The sequence below is a fragment of the Procambarus clarkii genome, chromosome 39 (genome assembly GCF_040958095.1).
Source record: "Procambarus clarkii isolate CNS0578487 chromosome 39, FALCON_Pclarkii_2.0, whole genome shotgun sequence".
In the NCBI taxonomy this organism is placed as follows: domain Eukaryota; kingdom Metazoa; phylum Arthropoda; class Malacostraca; order Decapoda; family Cambaridae; genus Procambarus; species Procambarus clarkii.
In genome coordinates this window covers 3,060,121-3,084,603 of record NC_091188.1, presented here as the reverse complement: position 1 = coordinate 3,084,603, position 24,483 = coordinate 3,060,121, and the positions used below count along the sequence as shown (strand labels likewise).

The following is a 24,483-nucleotide window of genomic DNA, read 5'->3' as shown; positions in this document are numbered from 1 at the left end:
GAATTATATTTATTATTATTTTCTTTAAATATTGGAAACTGCCATATGTACTGGTCATGGCAAAAAATATTATACAGTATTATTCATAATACTTGCCCTTTAACCTTCAAACTACACTATTTTAGGTCCCTTTCCAGGTACACAAAATTAAAGAATTCTCTCCTTGTTTATAGTGTAAAATATTTATTTCTAACGATAAGAAAAATATAAAAATATTCTAAGTAATTTAGTTTGGCCGTAGTGAGGTGAAGACATGTTGACATCATTCTGAAAATTAAATTAAGTAAATTATTTAATAAATTTATCACAAATATCTTTGTCCATAAAGTCCTTGAAATTTTGCATAGCACCACGTTTCAAAATATATACTGTATAGGCATCAGTAAATGGATGGTGATGCATTGGAAATGGTGTTTTGTTAAATGATGCCCAGAAAGGTAGCGAAGGCTTTTAGGATTTTTTCAAAATATGATAATCAGTTGCCAAAGGTCTAGTATAGAATGACAATCATATTAGATTATTTAAGAACTTTTAATATTAAAAAGTATATACAATCTTTCACAAATGGGAGCACCATAGGTCTATTGTTGAGAACAAGATTGGCTTCACAGTTAAGCCAAAAAAAACCAAAAAAACTTTGATTTACTTTTACCCTAGTTTGTAGATTGTGTGCTGATGAAACGACTTGTGTGAATTGTTCTTATAGTGTTATAGGTTAGTGTTATTGTAGGAGAGGGGGAAGAGAATTGGGAGTTTGGGGGGGAAGGTAGAGAGAGGGACTTAGGTACTGCCAAGTCCCCCTTCTAGGATATATTGTACTGTATATAAATATAATCTGGAACTTGAATGTGTATAAAGCTATCAGTGACCTACCTTGTTATAATATATTTTTTAATTACAATTTTAACATAATATATTTTAATCCTGAACAACTCAAAGTATTTTCTTAAGCACTTATTTAAATCACATAATACTAAGTTTTATTTAGCTTATTGATCTGACAAAAATATTCATCAATCAAACCAAGATACAGCACAGTACTTAACTACTAGTAGGTAATATTTGAACACTATTGTCAATCTTGTGACCACACAAAAGGCAAGAGAACAATGGATCAGAAGAATAACTGGAGTAAATGCAGTAGTAACATGCTAAGTGACGACATCCAAAACTATGGGGAAGAACTGGAAGTTTGTTACATATAACACAAGTTGTACGAGGTGAAAACTCTGTTCCTGGCTCATCTGCATTATTGTGAGTTTCACTTAAACTTGGCACAATTTTTTTTACAATGCTATGAAAATATTGCACATTGATCAACGGTAAAATGAATGCCAAAAGTTCTGCAAAGCCATGCCATAATAACTCTCTTGTGAAATACGTATAAGAGATTCTACGCACATTACCTGGATTTGCCGATGTGTGTCTAAGCCCAAACAGTCGTTCAGTAACTGTTGGATAATATCCCTTTTGAAGGAACACCAACAAATTGACAATCTGTAGAACTTTGTACACTATTTCAAGCCAATTAACACACTGATCAACAGCAGCTTTAGCATTATCATTCTTTGTAATAATACAGGTTATGAACCCTATTCTCTGTTTTAGCCATCTGCCTAAAACTACAGTCAATATATAATTATGTAGTTTCTGTAGCGATGTTGCTTCTTCGTATTTGATTTGCAAAAGTTGCTGACCAACCGAGCTTCTTTCCTTATAGACAGTATATTTCAATATTAAATATTGAAGGCCTGCATCAATTTCTGGTTCCAGTTTTGTAACAAATTTTTGCCCAACATACTTCACTGCACTCAACAACTGACTTTTAATTATCGAATATGCCTCGCTGCTTAGCAGCATGGAATCTAGCTGAGATATCCTGGGTACATATTCCTTGCTGTTGGCCTGGGCAGACATAATAGGAAGGTGCAGTTGTGGTCCCACTAAATATATCAGCCTTGTCCTCCTAAACAGCCACGGCCATAATACCAGCCTCTAATCTTCTTTAATGTAGGTAAACTTCACATGATACCATGTCTGAAATTATCAATTCCATATAAGAAAACATGGTTGGAACTTGAGAAAATGCTCAAATTTAAAATTACAGAAATGTACAATCAATGAAATGATTGTGTCTTAAATATACCAATCCATCATTTCTGAAAGTTTGCATTTTTATAATTCATAAAGGAATGTGAAAATAAACCAGGTATAATTTGTTGGAATATGCCTGTTAATAGAATGAAATGGCATAATCAATAACTTATCATATTGGAATTAAAGGTGTTTGTATGTGAAATTAAAGTTTGAGCAGGTAAAGTTGCAATTATCATTGTATACACAATATGAGATAACGGCAGTGAAAAGTAATTATTTATGTGGGATAGCTTAGAGAATGAGATTGGTATGACATCCAGGAGTTATAGAATAGGTGATATGTATGGTAAGGTGGGAATAAACCTGATAATGATAAGTGTAAATAGTAACCATTTGCAGATTTTTTCAACATACTTCTTCCAGCCATTAAAAACTTGTGCCTGTCAATAATTGTTATGATCAGTCTTATGATAGAACAAGCGCCATGTTGGGTGTATTATCTGGTCTCCAAAGATTAGTTAAGTTGTTCCAAATGTACTCTTTACACGTTGCTGTGACCACATTTTTCTGACGTTAATAATAACTAGTGCAGTTGCTGAATGATCCTTTACAAGGTTGTAACACAAAATCCTACCTTCATTTTACAATGGCCTAGGATAGATTATCTGAGGTTAGCTTTGCCCTCCATTGAAAGAGTTGGCTATTGAGGCAGATTATAATGAAGTAATCGATAAATTTGCTAGAATGAATCCTAGACAAAAAAGACTTGTAGTTCTTTCATACATTTTTCACACCCCTTTATTTTGTATTAATTTTACATTTTGAGCAGTGGCATGGTGCTAATGATAAAACACTTGCCCAGCGCTTTGGTCTGGGTTCATATTCTGGCCGGGAAAGATTGATCGGGCGTTAATCCTTAACTGTACTATAGCCTCTGTTCACCCATCACAGAATGGGAACCCTGTTGGTAAAAATGATTAGGCGAGTTGTATTCCGGGGAAAATTAGGATTAAGTACCTGTCTGAAATGCTATGCGTGCTAGTGGCTAGTTTAGTCCCCGTAGCGTAGTGGTAAGACACTCGCCTGGCGTTTCGCAAGCGCTTTGTGCTGGGTTCATATCCTGGCCGGGAAGGGTTTACCGGGCCCCAATCCTTAACTGTAGCGTCTGTTTACCCAACAGTAAAATGGGTACCTGGTTGTTAAACAATTTGGCGGGGGTCGTATTCTGGGGAACATAGGATTAAGGACTTGCCCGAAATGCCATGCGTGCTAGTGTCTGTACAAGAATGTAAGAACTCTTGGATATATAAATAAATAAAAAATTAATTTAAAATTAAAATAATTAAATAACAGGTTTTACTAATGTTAAGAGATTTATGAGTTTAATGTAAAACATTTTATATACAAAATAACAATTATGAACTTCCTTTAAAATTATTTTCCTTGTGTTTTAATTTTAAATAAAATAAAAATGTTTAATGAGTTTAAGTTAGCCATGACATGTATCAGTGACTGAAAACTCTGGTTTGATGTTGAGCTGAAGGCCTATCAACCACAGGGAGGGCTAATACGGCCTATCAACCACAGGGTGGATTAATAAGACCATCACAAGTGCTTACCAGCAACTTTGTCCAGGACTAAAGTAAGCTTTCACTACACATATATACACAAAGAAGCGAGCCACACCTCCCTATATATGTCCGTTCTCACAGGAATGTGGATGTTGTTGTTAAAGATTCGCTACTTGGAACAAAATGTTCCAAGTAGCACGGGCTATGGTGAGCCCGTAGTTTTTACAGAAATATGAGTGTACGAGACCTTATGTACAGGCAGGCAAGCCTGGACGAGGCATCACTTTGCCTGAAACACTATGCCTGCTAGTGGCTTTACAAGAATGTAAAATCAACTTCATTTCTATGTTCTTTCTTAACCCCCCAATGCACCTTCTTGTATATAAATAAATAAATAAAATAAAATAAATCACCAAGCAGTCCAAGGTACAAGTAAACATGAGAGGGAGAAATGCCATTCTATGTAACTCAGAAATGCATTGACTGTTATCAACCTTATTTTGTGGCAAGCCTAGATTTAAAATTTCCATATTGCCTTATACTTAAACCGAAGACATCCACAGCTAAAACTTTATAAAAAAAAAACATGTATCTATCATTCTATTGGCCTGATAGCGGCTCACCAGTCACGATGACCCGCCAGCCTCCAGTGCTGTTTCTTCCACTTCTTCTGTTCTGTGCGATAGCTGCAATGTGAGATTACGGGTTTGTTTGTTTTCGTCCCGGAAACTGTACGAGTTAATTAAGAGAAATAATATGCTTTTCGGGGCGCCAAAGACTGTTTGAAGGTGCAGGCGGTGATGGATGTTGTGTTGATGGCGTCGGATCACCGCTGCTCTTGCTAAATGTAACTAGGGGTCTAGACTCTAAAACCTGTCCTCTCAACGTCATCGCTATTCCTAAACAAACCCAACTTAATCTTAATTAATTTAACCTAACCCAATCTTACTTTATCTAAAACAAAAAAAAATATTTTAATAACGTAAGCAAGATATGTGACGTCATTATGACGTCATAGTTTTAATGTCGGTACAGGTTTTAGATATCAAATGTTTTATTAACGTGTACAGTACTATGGTCAGCGGTGTATTTATATTTTTATGATCATTATTAAATATTATATTATTATTTTATTTATAAGTTATACAAAGGAATTACAGCCGTTACTTATAGTAGGTACAGACGCACTGTATTTGTTTATTTTACAAAACTATAAAAACACGTAACGTTTCTTGCATGATTTAAAATACTTAAATACTGTATATTAAAAAAAGTTAGCAAGTGATGCACAGTTTGTAAAACTTCTCACTTAGTTGTGCTTACGGGGGTTAAGTTTTGGCTCTTTGGTCCTACCTTGGAACTGGCTCTATCATATCTACATTTGAAACTGTATTGAGTCAGCCTCCACCACATCACTTCATAACGAATTCCATTTATTAATTACTCTGACACTGAAAAAATTCTTTATAATATCTGTGGCTGATTTAGGTACTCAGCTTCCACCTTGTGAGAGTACCACCCGTGTTAAATAATCCGTCCTTATCTAAATAATCTACCTATTACCCTGAGAATATCCCAAGATGCTACATATCTTGGGTCCCAGTAGTACAGTCGGGTTCGTTCTTTTCTCACAATTGTGAATTCTGGGTTCTAACCCCAGGCGGAACAGAAATGGTTGGACGCGTTTCTTATCACCTCATGCCTCTGTTAACCTAGCAGTAAATAGGTGGCCAGGAGTTAGCTTTTTGTGGGTTTACATCTTTGGGGAGGGTCAGTAATTTGACCCTGGGGGAGGGGGGGGGACCTCGATATACCTAACATGTATAGATATATACTCTTGCTGCTTGTTCCCCAACACACTGAATTATTATTATTGTTATTATTATTATATCAACATTAAACTTGGGTATACAGCAGTGTGATGCTACTCTATCCAATACAAGGGATTACAGAGTACATATTAAGAGACCTATAAATTCATCTATCCCAGTATCATGTACCAGCAAACTTTGGGTAGAGTATAGTACTGTATATGAGATCTTCTAATGCCCGCGAGTGATTTAATAATTAAAATGAGCTCAAAGTATCTCATTCCATTTGGTCTAGAACATAGATGACAGGGCAGGCATTAGTATAGTGAAAAGTGTGTCCGAGTTTACAACTGGAGTACTTACTGTTGGGAGATTCATTACCTGCAATCACCTGCCATAAGTAATATCCCCGTCTAATTCTGGCAATTACAATGCCACACTTTCTGGTGGATGTTTTATGCTCTCCATACACATACTTCTCAGTTTAAGACCTATAATATTCTTTACTACTTTCTGCTCTTGGAGTATCAGTGATTGCTCTTCTGTCAGTTCCCATTTCTTGAAGTAACATGGTTTTGACAACAGAGATTGGAATATGTATTTGTATCTAGTTAAATTTCAGGTTTGCTCATGCATTCTTAGTAATGTATCCGTTTTGCTTGTAGGGTTTGTTTGCTTGCTTCACAAGCGATTTGGCTTGATTGCGTATCCTGGCCGGGGAGGATTGACTAGGTGCCAATCCTTAACTGTGTGCCTCTGTTCACCCAGCAGTGAACGGGTACCTGGTTGTTAAACAATTTGGCAAGTCCAGGGAAAATTAAGATTAAGGACCTGCCCCAAATGCTATGCATGTTAGTGACTTTACAAGAATACAAGAAATCTTGTATAAATAAAATAAAAAAATGAGGAAACACGAGGACACAGGTGATAAAAGGGACCATGAAGATAAGAGATAGTGATGGGGTACACGAGGACACACAAGGTAATACTACAGAATATGAGGACACATTTCATGAAAAGGAACCCAAGGACACAGATGGGGAGATGGGATATGATAATACATAGATAATGAGATCGTCTGTGTATCATTACCTATCATACATGGTGAGCGGGGATAAAAGGACACTGATATAGAGAGGATCATGAGGACATGTCTGGTGAGAGGAGACACAGGAACACAAGGTTGCAGATTACGAGAGGGACACAAATACTGTAATGTGAGGGAATATGAAGACACAGCAGCTGAAAGGGTACATAAGGACACAGCTGCTGGAAGGGGACATGAAAACACAGATGATAAAAGTCGACATGAGGACATGTTAAGAGCAGAGTATACATTTTGGCAACATATTCGAGAGCAAAATACTATGAATAGTAATAGGTAGACAACACTGTGGAAAGGATAAGTGCAGCATATGAGGTAGAAAACAGCTTTTACTGTGTAGGTTGGTTTGCTTAAATATTACACCATGTAATAATTTTTATTCCTGCTTAGTGTAGTTTTCACATTGCTTATGCCTCCAAAAAACAGAAAAAGGTTATTGTTTCCCTGTGCAAAGTACAATGCAACAATTTTTAAATACAGCAATAATATGGGATAACAAAATTCAAGTGTGTTAATCAATTTATTGGACTAGATGCACATTACACTTTAATAATATCTCATATATATAAACTCTCAATAAAATCTAACTCTTCATCAACTCTCAAATATAAATGTTTGACAAGCTTAATAGATGTAAATCCTACACGAATTACATTGTTTGGATGAAAAAAAAAAAAATGCATTGTCACTTAAAAGAATTACCGGTACATAAAAATAAATTTAGGTTTAAGCAAAAAATACAATAGAATGCATTTTTTGCATAGCAATATAAGAAAATATAATTTGGGCCCCCACACCTTGAATGCAATTGCCCTAAACCAACCTGTCTTTCTAAATAATATGTAAAAATGTACTAAAGATCAATTGCTAGCATACTGTACTATAAATATTACAGTACGTCTTCGCTTGAATTACAAACTTCATTCCATGAATTCATTTGATATCACTTAGTAACAGAGCACAACAGATTATGCTGGAAACTGCCAAAATAATTCAGATGTTTTGTATATATGATGAAGATGAGAAATTTTAAATGGATAAAACTAATAATAGGAATGATATGCAAAGGTGAAACAGCAAATATTTTCCGCATTATGAAAACAGAGATTTCGGTAACAAATGAAACGTGTTGTGCATATAAATGTGAACCTAACTAATGACTTAAAATGCTTCATTTAGATATCTGGGCTAGTCAATCTGAAGTGAAAAATACAACATGGAATGTCTTCAAAATAATCAATACTGCAATATCAAATACAAATTACCTTAACTTGCAGTCATTTAAATGTTTTCACTTTTATCATTCTTTTCCTTAAGCGAAAGAATATATTGGCATATATATAAGACACTGGTTTAAATTAGTGTGTGTGTGTGTGTGTGTGTGTGTAATTACCGAAGTGTAGTTACAGGATGAGAGCTACGCTCATGGTGTTCAGTCTTACCAGTACTCTGTCGTATAACGCTTTTCAACAACTGTCGTTTTTGGCCTCCACCATTGTCTTACTTAACCCTTAAACAGTGGCTATGGAGAAATGGTCATACCTGCCTATGCACAAAATTATAAAAATTCCAAGAAATAATTTTTAATTATAAAGTTAATAATTTGTATGCAGAGTGTAAGAAAAACCATGAAAATATATGAGTATTTATTGTTTCACTGGGTGAAGGTGCTCTGCGAGGCTTCGTTTGGCACTTGTCAATGCCTGGTGTTCGACTTTTTGTCAATGCTTCATGTTTTATCCTCCAATGTTTCACCGATTGTTTTATCACTTTTAACTTTATTTACATCGACAGAGAGCTTTTATATCCATAAAAATCCTGCTTTCATTAGTTACTAGTATATACTGTTACTTACTAGGTGAATGCGGTTGTCGTCATAAGACGATTATCATCTGTGGGTGCACGTTGGTGGCTTACACCTTTGTCTCAATCTGTACTCTCGCCCATATGGTGCTAATTAGGCCATATGTCATCGCCCAGAGCCCAGCACCATTGAATATTATGTTCGTATCACTATTATATACTTTTCACTATTATATACTGGTTGTAATGGAGTATACCAGGTAAACCAATCATCAATTGAAACATTATCACGTGTTATGTGATTTATCAAGTTACTCAACACACACATTCTTGTAAATACAGAAAAACAAATGGTGAAACATCAGAGAATACTACAGGTAATGTCAGCAAAGTCCAGCACGAGGCTTTGACAGGTGCCACACATACCCCACAACATGACCTTTCAAGAGTGCCTCCACCCAATGAAACGACAAATATTCACTTATTTTCGAGTAACTGTACACACCAGCTTGGGGTAACTGTAGACACCAGCTGGGGGGTGTCTACAGATCCTTACATTTTGCATACAAATTAATAATTCTATAATGAAAGATTTTTTTTTTTTGCACATCGGTATGACTATTTTTCCATAGCCAATGCCCAAGGGTTAGGTACGACATATACATACATACAGTATATAAAAAGGAGACCATTCTCTGCTAAACACATTACCATAATAAAGATGACTGCACCAAGCTAAATATTGTGTGTACTGAATAAGAATCAATAAGTATTTACATCATTATGTAATTATAAAAAAGTGTTAAGCCAGAACAGCTTAACACTCTTCCATCACACAACATGATAATGGTCCAGGACAGACTGAAACGTCGTCATTTCTCCATTTTCTGTTGTGGGGTTGATCATAAGCCAGAATGGCTATAAAGCTCCGTCTCTTGTTACAGAATATTCAAGATCTTCTAGATATGCATCTTAAATATACCAGTAAATTAAATTTGAAAACATTATATGAAATACCAATACTTTTAGTCGTGTAGATCAACATATTAAATCAATCACATTCAATCTGTATTTACATAAGAATGTGAATAGCCAATATTGGACAGTTTTATTATACACTTAATACAAACTGTTAACACCGATATAATATAGCATTAGTTTCCAATTCTAGAGCAGATTATATCTTAACTTTCAGAATGACGAAGTGCAACATCTATTTTTTTTTCCCCCGTCATTTACAATACTGTATATAGTACTAATAAAAGCATTTGAATCAAACATAAGCCCAGTGCCTTTACTGTTATCCCTACTTGTCTTCCCATCTTGTATATTAAGTCTTTTGTGAGGAACTGAATAGTGCCAGCTTGAATACAAAAATAAATTAATTGCCACATGAAATGTCCACATTATCATCATGAATTAGAACATCTCTGATTTTTTAGGGTTATAGTACTGTATGTGAATTTCAACCCATCCTTTTAAAATGAAAGTACTTGGAGTAACGATGTGGTCAAAAGTACAAATATGTAGTGATGGACCACCAGAAAGATTTTTTTGTAGTATTGAATTTGGACAAACCAAAAAGGTACATGAATTCAGAGACAATTCTATAACCAATGTTCCAACGATGTGTAAATATTTCATTCAAAATTATCTCCTACCAGAAATTTTAGCCAAATATCCCCAGTTTGCTAACTGTAGGTAGTAACTAAGTGATTGTCACTTATCCACCGCTGCCCACTGGATTTGGGAGGGGGGGGGGGGGGTGTGCAGGACAAACACATCAATTGTGACACCAGCTCGCCACATGTCAGTTGCTAAATTTAGAAACTGTACTTGTGGTCGATCTCGAACCCATTGATGATGTGACAACTTATACTGAATTTTGTAACTAGCTCATCGAGACTAACTTGCTTAGCTAAATGAATTGTGGGGTTCAGTCTCTGAGCCCATTATGTGCTTCTGTAACCCTTTCCACTACCGCCAACAAGATGGGTATGAGGTGTATAATAAATGAACTAAACTATTTATGTTGCTAATAAAATCTAAACTAACCTAACCTAACTATCCTAGGCCTAATACACACTATTTGAGGCCAAGCACATATATAATATATATATATATAATATATATATATATATAATATATATATATATATATATATATAATATATTTATATATATATAATATATATATATATATATAATATATATATATATATATATATAATATATATATATGCTTTACTAGGCCTAGGAATATTTAAATTTGGTTATAGCTTTATTTTTTCAGGACTACTGTATCTCTATAGAAAAAAAAATACAAAAAGTGGCTTACTGGAGCTCCATTACTACATATTGGTACAATCGACCACAGTTACAGGAAGTACTATCAAAACTGGAGGACGAGTTGCTAAATTTCAGCCCATCCTCCTGTTTAGATAACATATAGTAAGGATGTGGACCATCGTACATCTGTTGACACAATGGACAATTAGAGTAGAATCTGGTACTACTGTATTGAATTTGGACAAACCAGAAAAGGTTTAGTGTTTATGTTACTAATAAAATTAGCACAACCTAACCTAACCATCCTGGACCTAATACACGCTATCCGCCTAATATAGTACATATATGTGCTATACTAGGCCTAAGAATATTTAAGTTTTTTTTAACTATAACTTGAATAGTACCAAATTCTGCTACCCAATTGTCCATTACATCAATATATATATGATGGTTCACATAGTTACAAAAAGTACTATTTGAACGTAAATTCAGATAGTACTTTCAGATAGTAAATGGATGGGTTGTAAATTTTCAATAGCACCAGCCCTGGATAAACCAAATTATGCCAAAGGCACTGATTTTTAATTAAAATATAACCTATATACTGTATTCATTCCAATATTGACTTACAATCTGGAAAAATACATATGGCAAAAGGCATGTCTTAAATAACATAATTGTTTTACTAATGGTAATATCTTCTCACAGACATGATAACATAGGATAAAAACCCACACTTGCATTTTTGTGAAATTTATGTAAGGAATTTACACCAAGTCTTTCGCACTCTCCCGAGTGCTTTATCAAGGTCCGAGTGTGTGATTAGGACAAGAGTTACACCTCGACATCTAATCAAATAGATTAGATGTCGAGATGCAAGTCTCGTCCTAATCACACACTCAAGACCTTGATAAAGCACTCAGGAGGGCACAAAAGACCTGGTGTAAATTCCTTACATAAATTTCACAAAAACACATGTTTGGGTTTTTTTATCCTAATATAATTGTTATTAGATTTTAAATATTGTAAAGTTATATTACATTAATGAAATGAAGAGATAAAATTATAAGTCACATTACTATCTCAGATAAAACTAATATCTTCAATTGTCTATGAACCAGGCTGCAGAGATGTGGGATGATTTCCACACATGCTTCTTGGAATTTAATACTTTATAAAACATTTAAGCACATTACCTTTAAATATATAATCTAAACTGATATGAAAGCACAAAAAAAAAACTAAATATTTTCTTCTTACTGAGAGTTCAGTCCATGAGCTTCTTTGGTTTTGTAATACAAAAAGAAAAAAAGTGGCATTGGCTACATCAAAGATCTCAATTCCAAAGAAATACAGGCAAATTGATCTATAATGTAGTAGCATGCAGCCTACACGCATTATTAAATCATAATGAAATGCAATACACACCCGGCACCAACACAAGAAATATGATCGCATGAAATACTCATCCTAAAATGTCTTCAGATTTTCATGAACGATTTCCCTATGTTATTTACCATTCATTAATATTTATATACAATAATGAGCTTCCATCATCTAAAACAAAAAAGTGAATAAAATTTGAATAGTAAGATTTTTATAGCATAAGTAACTAATTTCATTATTACATGTATACATTTATGTTTCATTAATAGTTGAGATAAATACAACACTAAAACCATCATGTATAAGGAGAGATTTAAACAAAAAAAATTCTTTAGTATTACCAGCCGATGTCTTCTGTTGGTAGATTAATCACTATACGGTGTGTTCTGATTAATATTCAGCTGATCGACAGCTCTGAAAATAAATAGAAGCGAAGTCAACAAAATTATTCACAATGCATGCATTCGTTAAATTCAACTATACATTATAACATACAGTATTAACGAACAAATACAGTATTACAATTATTAATTAACAAATTTTTTAATTTCCTTGAAAACCATATTCTGATTTGTGTGCATTTGTGTATTAAACTTTTGTAAACATACGAGCATAAGAATAAAGAACACTGAAGAAGACTTTCCCATTTTTTACTATACTGTATACCAAACCAAGAATTTCTAAACATTTTGATACAAAAATCAAAGTTCTAATCTTATAAATATTTTTGCAAAAAAAAAAAAAAAAAAAAAAAAAAAAAAAAAAAAAAAAACTATGATGACCAAACCACACACCAGAAGAAGAGGAGATGACGACATTTCGGTTCGTTCTGAACCATTATCAAGTAGATTGTAATAATGGTCCACAATCAACTTGATAATGGTCCAGGATGGACCGAAACTTTGTCTCCTCCTTATCTTCTGGCGTGTGGTTTTGTCATCATATCTCGAGCCACGTTATTGTGACTCTTCGTCTGCACAAGAAAACCATGTTATGCGCCGCACTTCCTTTGCAGTTACTGGTTCTGCTTACAGAATTAAATTTACTGTACTTACAAATTTTAGATTTGTGACATAAGTTAGAATTGTCTTTTTTGCTTCTTTTCATATTATAAATTTGTTTACACTCATATGACATTTAATATTGCATAAGAGATTAAAAATCCAGCCTAAGGGGATTTAATTTTGTTTATCTAGCTGTCAAAGAACAAATCTACAGGGGCTGTGATGAGGATTAAGGCAGCGTCTGGGATCCTCTCAGACGCAGGGTCAAACCCTCATCACGGCCCTTGTAGATTTATTCATTGGATGCATCACACTATGGTGATTTCTGTGTGTAGCTGTCAAAGAGTTAATCTCTCTTTCAGACATGTTTGTCATATTTTATTACATAGGCTAATTCCCATTTAAAATTTTTTGAACTCCTCCACATACTTTATTTTTAACTTCCCTAAGCTGTATATTTTCACTTTTTTGTGCTAAAACCAAACACTACTTTATTATATCTGAAGACAATGGATATACAGTACATAACTGTATATATAAATACATTGTCTTCAAATACAACACAGTAGTGTGTTGGTTTTAATACAAAACTTATAGTTTTTTAAATATCTCTCAAACTATTAGAATCACTCACCTTTTGCCAAATTTGATGTGAATAATCAGGAATATGATCCCCAAAAATAAACAGAGGCAACCCACGCTGATATAAGCAATCCCCAAGAAGTTGTTCTTGCCACCCAGAAAGCTTGTAGTTGACAGAATCATTCGTTTCTTGCCACCAAAGGAGTCCACTGGGTACCTGTACTCTACTTCCAGATAGTATGTCCCTTTAGGAAACCCATATTTAAACCCTGTCATGTTGTGGTCAATCCTTCGGTACAGTTTACGGAATGTTGGAAAGGCAGCACTTCTCATCCAGACAATCAAGTCTTCATTCTTATAACCATTATTGTTGGGGTCTTCTGGGTCTAAGTCAAACACATTTTTTGTCCAGTATATTGGCTTCACATTGTTACTGAAAGCTGTGAGAGAAAATGTAATATTCAGAAAAAAATTACAACACCTTCAATAATATAACATAAAAATGTAAATTGGCATCTTGGGCAATAGCCTTTACTGAACCATTTCCCTGGAAAAATAAGAGAGCAACTAGAAAAAAAAACTATTACATCTTACAGTACCATCACACACTACCAATACATCCACAGCAGGACCCCACTGTTTCATGCAGTACTGTCTCAAGCGTAAAGTGCTTTCCCGAGATATGTAAGAAATGTGTCAATTGTTTTACCCAAATCCATCTGGTGTTATTTTTTACAATTTTTTGTGCTCTGTTCATACTCAAAACCTTCTTATCAATCACTACATTATGAAGGATTACAGCAGTACCAGGTTAAGCAACTTTAACCCTTTAGCTGTATTTTGACCCTTGGTTGGGATATGCTGAAAAAATGTTGTAGTTAAAGATTACAGGAGGGTGGACAGTCCTCAGGAGATGTCAAGACTGTGACAGCAAGGGACTTGACATCTGAGTATAATATAGATGAATATTACATGATTAAATGGATTAACATGAGAGAAAATGCTCTTACTGGAAGAAAGATGTGAATGTATGACAGAATACAGGAGATTCTTTCTCACCCATAGGATAATAAACCTATGGAATCACCTACCTGTCTAAGCTGTATATACTTAGACAGTCCTCCATTCAAAATTCACCTGAAGGTTACTTTTTAGGGTTACATTTAGGTGTATCAAACCAAGGACAAAGAGAACAAGACCACTGAAAACAGTTAGGGCATCTAACATGTAATGAATAAGAAAACATGTCTGCTTCGATCAACAAATCCTCAGGGCAAGGAACCAAGCTCCAAAGAGGGTCAAAAGGCAGAAAATGTCTCTCCTCCAGCAACCCCAATTCCCAGACACTGTCGACCAAGGAAGTCATAGAAACTTAGTAAAGTGGAACCATCAGGCACATCCTAAGGATACAATGAATTAAAGGAAGTGAAGTGTGCCCTACAGCCTCTGTCAAATCCCAGTCTCGACAGTCTCTCAAGTCACATTCCGCAGCTCCAGACTTAGCCCACAGCCACTTATGAGCCAGAAGAAAGTGGGAGCTGAGAAGACAACAGAACATAATCCAGAGAAAAAGCCACCCCTGTGGCTGAAACAGAAGTGGTAGAGGAAGCCCATGGAGTTTTGGCACAATTGCCCAGAGAAAAGATGAGAAGTACTCTGGCTAAACAAACCCTGAATAACAAACCCACCCAAAGTTCGAAGATCAAGATGCATAGTAAACATAGTAAATAGTAAATATATACATTACACTATAATCTTGCTGTCATGTGCAAAATCCAAGAGTAGATATAGTTCCCTGTCTATAGGAGTAACCACGTGAGACATGCTAAAAAAATACTATATATAGTGTGACACTTATGTATAGCAATACACAAATAACAGCAACAAACTTTTAACACAAAAATACTAATCATACATACCTCCACTTGCATTTAAGGGCCCAGGTGGATTGTTGAATTTGATTTTACGATCTGAAGGCCAAGCAATTCCCGTCTTTAATAAATTCAGCTCGTGCGATGCTCCACTGTCTTTTACTTCAAACAGTCTTAATGTATCTGCGAAAAGGCAAAAATACATACAGTATATCAATAGTACAGATTGAACATTTTACCTTAACAATTTAACACTTTCGGCCGTCGGGGACAGATATTGTCCCCGACGGATATAAATAACTATGGATGTTCGGCGGGACACATGTTGCGACATCCCTAGGATGCTTATATGCGACAAATACAAAGTCAAAAGATCCAGTATTTAATATTTTGGAGCAATGGGGTATCCAGGGAAAGTGATCTAGGGAAGAAAACCCTGAGTGCATGCAACAAAAGCCAAACCCACACAATGAACTGGATCGAAAACACACACTTGAAACAAACACTAAAATAAGGAACAATTTAAAAAGTAAATGGCCACTATGGCCATTCCAAGTCCACCACAGCCACAGTCCAAGGATGGCCTGAACTTAGTTCGAAAGGACGGGTTTTGCCCACGACTGGTGGACCAGAATACTACAGGCAGAACTATATTTCACCACATCAGCAACAGAACCGAGATGGGGAGTTAGCAGAGGGCTTGGCCGGGCCGCCTAGTGGTGGTAATTGGTACCAACAAGATTTGAGCTCATTTGAGTTAATCCTCTGTTCTGTGTGAATAGTTTGCAGAGTTGTGTTTGGTTGTTTTGAGGCTTCAGTTTCTATGAACCCTCCAGTTGCCTGTAAAGCTTCACAGAGTTTCTGAAGACTTTTCTCTGGTGGAATTGTGAATCATCACTCAATTCGTGTGTGTGTGTGTGTGTGTATGAGGGGTGGCCAGGTACTGGCGCTGGTCCCACTGTAGACCAAACAGAACTTCTGTGACTGATGTGTCCTTTTAATATAGAGCAATCTCAACAACATAGCTTCAGAAAGTCACTGAGGAAGGGGGGGGGGCCTCACCAGAAAGGAAATTACAAAATTTCAGTTTGTCCTGGACCATTATCAAGTCATGTAATGAAAGACTGCAAGTGAAGAAGGTTGAAGTATAGGATGAAGTATAGGATGAAGGTTGAAGTATAGGAATAAGGTTTAAGTATTGCAATTGGTTTGAAGTACAGTATAGGAATAGGGTTGAAGCATGGGAATAAAGTACTGTGGGCCCTATCAGAAAAGTGCCAAAATGGTCATCCAGAAAAAACTACAATGCCCAGAACAAAAGTGTGCACACATTTAATATAATAAGTGTTTCAAGTTATTGTCCAGCTAGTAGGCAAGGAAGGGGGGATGAGGGGAGGGGGAAGGATGTGTAGAGACAGTGTTGCTCATATTGTACAAAGTATTGTTAATGAATATTCTTAACTGGGTAAAACAGTTAACCTTACAGTACAGTACATTATTTCATTTGTTCCCATTGAATGAATGTTTTTATTCTGCATTACTGAACTTTCATATACAGCAATTGCTTTTAATTATATCTTACCATTGAACATAGAGTTGGCAATTGCTCCACATGGAGCATACACTTTCCCTTCGGAGTCTGTACCAAATGGACTACAGTCGTTCGAAACAGTAGTATCATCTCTACCCAGTAGCTGCTTGTCATCACGAGACTTGACATACCGGCGATGATTCTGATAGAAGTTGTCTAATCCATAGTAAAGGTACACCTGTAAATAGTAACTAATTAATACGAGATATTTGTTATTTGCAGCCAGCCGAAGAAGATATCCTCGGTTCCCTATACCAGGCATCTTGCACATTATAAATATTGATATTCTGAAAAACACTAATGATGACCAAACTACACATCAGAAAATAGAGAAACAATGACATTTCCATTCATCCTGGACCATTATCGTGCTCAAATAAGGGTATCATGTACTAGGAATACATGATACCCTTATTTGATTCTTTCTTTCTTTGTTGGTACCTGTACTGTGTACAACAGTTCAAAAAGACCACTGTATGTCTGGTCTTATGAAGCAGTAGGATGCTGCTGGAGTATAGCAGAATTTGTTTATCCATGATTGCTATAAACTGGATAAACTGGTGTGAATGCTATAAATTGGCGAGTGATATTCAACTCTATTATTTATAACTTTCTTTTTCTATATTATATATTTTCTGGGCTGATGCCTCCCCACCCAATAAAGTGGGAAACAGGGTAATGGTAATGAATAAATTAATCAATGAAACATTACTAAAGTTTACACAGCTTGGGAATACAAAAATGCATCCATATTTACAAGCTCTTAACACTGTGATAATGCCAACAATTTATGTAAGAGAATATCCATACTTATACTGTATGTTAAAACACTAGAACAAATTACACATTCAGAAAAATTAATATTAACCACCTAGTGCTGTTAATGGTAGTGTTTTAAGATTTCAATACAAAAAATACTCACATTCTTTTCAAAGGATTCATCTACAGTGAAGTTTTTTTGACACACACACAAGTCTCCAATATTCTCCTTAATGACATCTCGACATAATTTTGGTTCTCCATTAGCTAGTATGTGAGTTGTACTGAGACATTCAGTATAATCCAGCTGTAATTCTTGCACCTGAAAATAATTCACATTTAGATAAGAACTGTACATTACACATGGGGGGTGTAATGTACATTTGTACATTACACTAATTGTACATTAATGTATTATTACATTAAATGTACATTTACCCAGCCCCAAGGGCGGGGTAAATGCCAAGCAGCAAAAACTCCAATGGAAATGGTTTCCCAAACACACCAGGGAAGGGAACCTCCTAACATGCAAGGCCAGTACTCACAGGGGCGCCTAGGAAAGGAAGCCCCTAAGCGCATGCAGCCCTAGCACTGATGAAGAACACCTGGCCTCCACAAAGTGCACAGGGAGGGAAGGGCTGTGCAGACGAGTGGCGCGGCAGTGGAGTGTGACGTTTGCTCATTTCCTTAGGATTGGAGGGAGCTCTACTTCTCTTTTCAGTTTTTAGTTGTAATATTCTTACCATGTGGGGTTGTTTTGTTATGCCTACCTTTCTGGGTGCCTAATGCCGGTCGATGGCAGATAAGGAAAACCTCTAACCACAGGGAAATATTCCAAGACCATTTCTCCCAGGGCCAGGTTCTGGTTCGTGGTCCCCAGTAGGTGAAACTCCATACACTAATGCCCCAGTCTAATATATCACACACTAGCCCGAAAGCTCCAGGGAGCCGAAGGGGCTCCCCACAGAAAAGGACATTACAATGAACTGGTCAAATAAAATAAAAACCATCAATTCATTCATAAGTTTTAAGATATAGTACTAAAGTTACATTCATAAATTATGAACATATACCTACACTTCGTGAAAAGAAGAGTAGGGCAGCACCAAGAGGAACAAAGAGCAAGCCAATCAGAAAAAAGGCTGGGAGAACTGTGTCAGCTGTTAAGATAGGCTGCCATGCTGGGAGTTGTTGTTGCTTGAATTTCTGCCTGAACTTGGAATCTGAAAGAAGAACAAAATTTGTTTAAATCAGTAGCAGAATTGTAACCAATAATAGTTGCTGGAAGGTACAGTAATATTGTTAAGGGGAAGAATTATTACATTCAAAATCGAGTGATATTCACTGCCACTGTCTTGCACACTGTTTATGACAAAAGATGGTGTACCCTTCCAACTAGGATGAAAGACCAAATTTTTTCCCTCTTAAAGTTCAATGATGGCAACATTTTCTCAAACAGATATGGTTTTGCCAGTGATATAGGCAATAGTGTATAAGTAACACGAATACACAAAGCCAACCTGAATGATAACTGTGAATTGGAAATAATTACAAGATCACTGGTGGCTCAACCACCTACTGGTAATTTTTAAAATGGTATAAAAATCTGTCACCAGGAGATTCGATTAAATGGCCTAATAACAACAGAAGTCTTTCTTCCATGACCACAATTTCTTCAACATTTCAAGCTGATAAAACAAATCAATTCTCCAGATATAGTACTAACTGCAAATTTTGGACAAAATTTAACAATTCCATGAAAATTGCTAGGAAATCTATAGAGAACACCTAATAAATTTTTAATCCCAGTTTCTTATGGTGCCAGTGTGTCAACCCTGTCATCACTAGTCAATACCAGAAGCTTAGACTAACTTCATAAGCAGCATATTTTATTTACCATAAGTGTAAGTCTCATTATTTTTATGAAACTTATTAATCTATCTGGTTGTTCATAAGTGAGAGTTATAGACCAATGGAACTGCCTACCCGCCGAAGCCATATATGCTAAACAATGCTGCAATTCAAAATCAAGCTCGATAAAATCATAAGAACAAATAGGGGGACCTTTGACAAGCTGCTGGCTTCCTGTCCTCATTGAGATATCTGGCCCATCAGGTAAATTCAGGTACTGTAATACTGTAACGTGAGAACGTTACAGAAATTAAGTACTATACTGTACAGGGGGACTCTGGGGACGTTGAGCTCCAAAATCATTGCAAAGTAACATAAAGCAATAACAAAAGTAAAAATATCACTTATCTTGACCAGACCACACACTAGAAGTTGAAGGGACGACGACGTTTCACTTATCCATTCATTCTATCATTCACAATATACTGTATACCATCAAAGAAAAATAAGCAATAATATAACATACTGTACCTAATAAATGGAAACTTGCTCACCATTATCAGAAATTTGAACATTACTACTGTAATTAGAAAAATGCATAGAAGGATATTTGCTTAACATTACCTAATTTTCGCCTCTTCTCCTCAGCTGCCTTTCTCTCGTTACTTATCAAACGATATTTGAGGTCCTGAATTTGGTTCTCCAAAATATTTACTTTCCTCTCTAAAATTTTTACATGAAGAGATGCATCTCCTTCAGCATCAGGCATGATGATAATGTGTCAAACAAGTCAGTCAGATCTAATGTATTCTTCTATGATAATGAAAGGACTCAAGTTTGATAACAAAATCAAGATGAAGCCACAATATGACTAAGTATTATCGACAACTACTGATTTTTCCAACAATCTCTTTTTTTTCTTGTAATCTCTAATTAATATGAAGTTCAGGATAGTATTACTATAGTATATTCAGTTCAGCAAGGTTATTATAAAGAAATTAATTCTTAACAATTCTCACTGCGTACACAGTTCAAAGGCATGATCTGTATTTAGTGTCATTACTAATATATATACAAATCTAAATCAGGAAAATTCTACCATACAGTATATATAACTTTGTATTTAAACTGACCATTACATTTATAGAACACAAAACTAAAAAAATTATATTTTGCAATTTTTCAAGAACTTTTTACCACTTTAATAAGCACTAATACAATATTTGATATTAAAATGCCTCTTAAGTACCACCATTCCAGCATAGAACATATGCACTACGGTTACTGCACAGTAAACACGTCACTCCAGCTAGTCACAACACCTTCTGATTTCTCAATCCCCCCGAGCATGGTCCATAAGCCCAGCCATTTCCTCCGAGAGCCACGCCCAACAACCATCCCCTAATGGCTCTTGATAGGTGCAAAAGGGTCAGGGAAAACCAGAAAATGCTAACATGGCAACTACATACAGTGTTGCCACCTCTTTCTCTTCCAATCTGTGTGTATATTGTAATCTTCAATGTTACTTTCATTTTTGTTTTTTGCATACAGCATATACATCACAATGGGCATGAAGAGATCAACCCTAACTGGCAATGTTGTTCAAAAATATGATGGGCAATTACAACTTGTTTCAGTATGAAAATAAAAACACAGTATACAGTATTCATATACATGTACAGCTATCATATAAAGAATTAATAAAATAGCAGGGCACAGTTGAATCAAGATAAACAAGAAATTTGCAACTTAGGAAAGATTGCATGACAAGATTAGGGCAGAAAATGCCAGGGAAGAGATGACCTTACAGACCCATCGTTATCAGCTCATACGCTTCCTCTGGATCAATAAACTACCAGCAAAGAGGAGAGAGAAAAGAAAATGGGAGACCCACAACAGAACAAAATTATGGTATTAATAATAATAACATGGACTAATAGCTGCCACTTAAATAATTTTTGTACACATCACTCACGAATAACTGATGGGTAAATTTGAAAAAATCCCACATGCCGAGTGGTAAACTGTTGGAACAAAATAAGTGAGAGGGCAGTGGATGCTAATGCAGGCTTATGTTTATACACGCACACACATGCACATGAGGGGGGCCTAGCGGTAGAGTGGACGGTGCTCGGGGACCATAGTCCTAAGGGCCCGGGTTCGATTCTGGTCGAGGCAGAAACAAGTGGGCCGAGTTTCTTTCACCCTGATGTTCCTTTTCACCTAACAGTAAGTAGGTACCTGAGAATTTGATAGCTGCTATGGGCTGCTTCCTGGGATGTGTGTGTGTCTGCATGTGTTACAAAAATATGTAGTAAACATAATAGAGGAAAAATAGATTGGTAGAAAGGTGGGGTCCAAGAGCTAATAGCTCAATTCTGCAGGCACAAATAGTAAATACATGCTTTCTCACACATGCACGCGTGCACACACACCTACACAAAAGTTGTATGGTGCCCATATCTCGAGAAGAACTTCAATAAACAGGAAAAAGATGCAAAGACATTCTACGAAATGGATTCCGAAACTGATAAACAAGAGCTACGAGAAGAGGCTAGAGGTGTTACACATGCCAAAGTTAGAAGAAGAAAAAAAAAAGAGGCAATAAGATCACTACGTAGAAAATACAGTAATGACAGGAATTGACAAAGAGGAATTCTTCAAACATGGAACTTCAAGAACAAGAGGTCACAAATTCAAGCCAAGGCAACAAAAGTACCAAAAAAATATTAGAAAGTTCTCTTTTGCAAACAGTGGAAGATGGTTGGAACAAATTCAGTGAGAAAGCAATAAACAATAAAACTGTCAGTAATTTCAAAGTATCACATGACGGAGTACTGGGAAGATGGGACACCACGTGTACTGTATAGGTTTCATCCTGTAACTACACTTAGGTAATTACTCTTTAAGTAATTACATGTACCTAATGTGAACTTTCATAAAAACTGTTTGAGGACCATTATTATTATTTCAATCACATCCAGAATTAGGTTATGTCAAATTACACCATTTTAATTTATCTCCATCTAACACTGACTTTTACCTTAAACAATTTTTTTATACTACAAGTGTATTTAAAAGCTCTCACCAAACTTTTAAAATACTGTACTACTGTATTGTATACTGAAATATTAAACTATTCCCAGGTGAGAATAGTACATCACTGCATGATTTACATCTTAAGAGCAAACAACAGATCAAATTTGATCTACATCTATATTACAAAATTCTAGGAAAATTTTGTTTAGAACACCCAGTCTCTTATGGTAAGAATATCTTCCAAATAATGATACTGTACTGTACTTCTCACAAAATCATAGCAATATGACGAGTTCAAAATAAGAACCTTCCCATCTGCTTTAATGGGGAAAAAATAGAACATTAAAAAAAGGTCTCCTTCAGATTATTTGACCACACATTTGACCTTAACTTAAATGGCTCATAAATCCAAAAAACATATACAGTATATATGAAAATTACCCATATTGGTGGACCCGGCAAGGCTCATTTACCCTGAACCTGTATTATACAGAGAGGTTAAGGCACATTTGCATTCATTATGCAGGAGGAAATGTAAAGCAGTTCAACTGGTAATTTAGGTAATTTATGCAATACTTGTACTCCCAAAGCACCAATTTTTAGTTCTAAACTTTGTTTGTTTATACAGCATTCTGAGTTTTGTATAAGTAAGTCAAGTTCACAAATAATGTCAATTATATCTTGAGTACAGTACAATACTGTATTTATAAACAAATTGTTGTTCTTGTATGAAAAGCAAATATTGACAAGGCTAGAAAATATAAATGTCTTTTTGCATTCTATTAACAAGTGCAAATTTCTATCAGATAACTATATTCATTCAATTATATGTTCCAAATATAACCTATGAAGTGTAAATTAATATAAGCAATGTTTAATGTAACTTATAAACACAATTGCAATGATAAAGTAACACTCCATTTCCTTTCTTAATTTTCATCACATTTTTTGCACAGAAACAAGGTTATTGCCACATTACTGTATTGTTATCAACCTCCCTACCACTCTGCCGCAACCAATCATCATAAAGTGGAGGTGACCTACATTCCCACCTCTAACCCAGTGCCTGGACACTCGTGGACCCCTCAAGTGAAATGCCAGCGTCAGTATTCATTTTGGAACCAGTGACACAGGATAAGAATTTTTTTTAACAAATTTTACCTTTGAAATGAATCTTAAAATTCATATGCAATAATCTTTAAAATTTGTAGAAACAAAATTCTGTTATGATTTGTTATAAGAAAAAGATTGAAACTGTGTCACTGATCTTCTTGAGGTTATCTTGAGATGATTTTGGGGCTTAGTGTCCCCCGTGGCCCGATCCTCAACCTTTTTGTTACACATTCCCAGGAAGCAGCCCTTAGCAGCAGTCTAACTACCGGTACCTATTTACTACTAGGTGAACAGGATCATCAGGATGAAAGAAACTCTGCCCATTTGTTTCTGCCTCCACTGGGGGATTGAACCCGGAACCTCAGGACTATGAACCCTGAGCACTGTCCACTCTGCCGTCAGGCCCCAGATTGATGCACGCAGTCCAATGAAGAAATCACAGGTCAGTTGATTAGGTAGTCTTAGGTGGTGTTTATCAAATTCCCTCTTGAATACAACTAGAAGTCTGTTAATAATGCCCCCCCTTATATATAGAGGGTGGGTCTTAAAAACCCTTGGGTCTTTAGTGTTTATACAGTAGAATTATTATTATTATTAAAAAAAAGGGCTATT

The 24,483-nt window shown here is 35.6% G+C and overlaps 2 protein-coding genes across 2 annotated transcripts in view; both read right to left on the bottom strand.

Moving 5' to 3' along the window:
* Positions 1–908: 908 nt before the first annotated feature.
* Positions 909–4,431, bottom strand: Pex2 (peroxin 2). Its single transcript, XM_045745953.2, has 2 exons — positions 4,292–4,431; positions 909–2,037 (listed from the first exon to the last, which is right to left on the bottom strand). The coding sequence occupies exon 2, from the start codon at positions 1,915–1,917 to the stop codon at positions 1,042–1,044; it is 876 nt and encodes a 291-aa protein (XP_045601909.2). The 5' UTR covers positions 1,918–2,037; positions 4,292–4,431; the 3' UTR covers positions 909–1,041.
* A 2,660-nt stretch (positions 4,432–7,091) lies between these two features.
* Positions 7,092–24,483, bottom strand: part of Cdc50 (cell cycle control protein 50A) — a 31,669-nt gene continuing 14,277 nt past the window's right edge. The window contains exons 2-7 of the mRNA XM_069338299.1: positions 18,946–19,091; positions 18,032–18,190; positions 17,101–17,287; positions 15,567–15,701; positions 13,700–14,087; positions 7,092–12,475 (exon numbers count right to left, since the gene is read on the bottom strand). Coding sequence (XP_069194400.1) covers positions 12,427–12,475; positions 13,700–14,087; positions 15,567–15,701; positions 17,101–17,287; positions 18,032–18,190; positions 18,946–19,091 — 1,064 coding nt within the window. The 3' untranslated portion in view covers positions 7,092–12,426. The remainder of the gene's footprint in view (positions 12,476–13,699; positions 14,088–15,566; positions 15,702–17,100; positions 17,288–18,031; positions 18,191–18,945; positions 19,092–24,483) is intronic.

Coding starts and splice junctions, on each gene's coding strand:
- Pex2 (XM_045745953.2), bottom strand. CDS start 1,917: ATGTCTGCCCAGGCCAACAGCAAGGAATATGTACCCAGGATATCTCAG.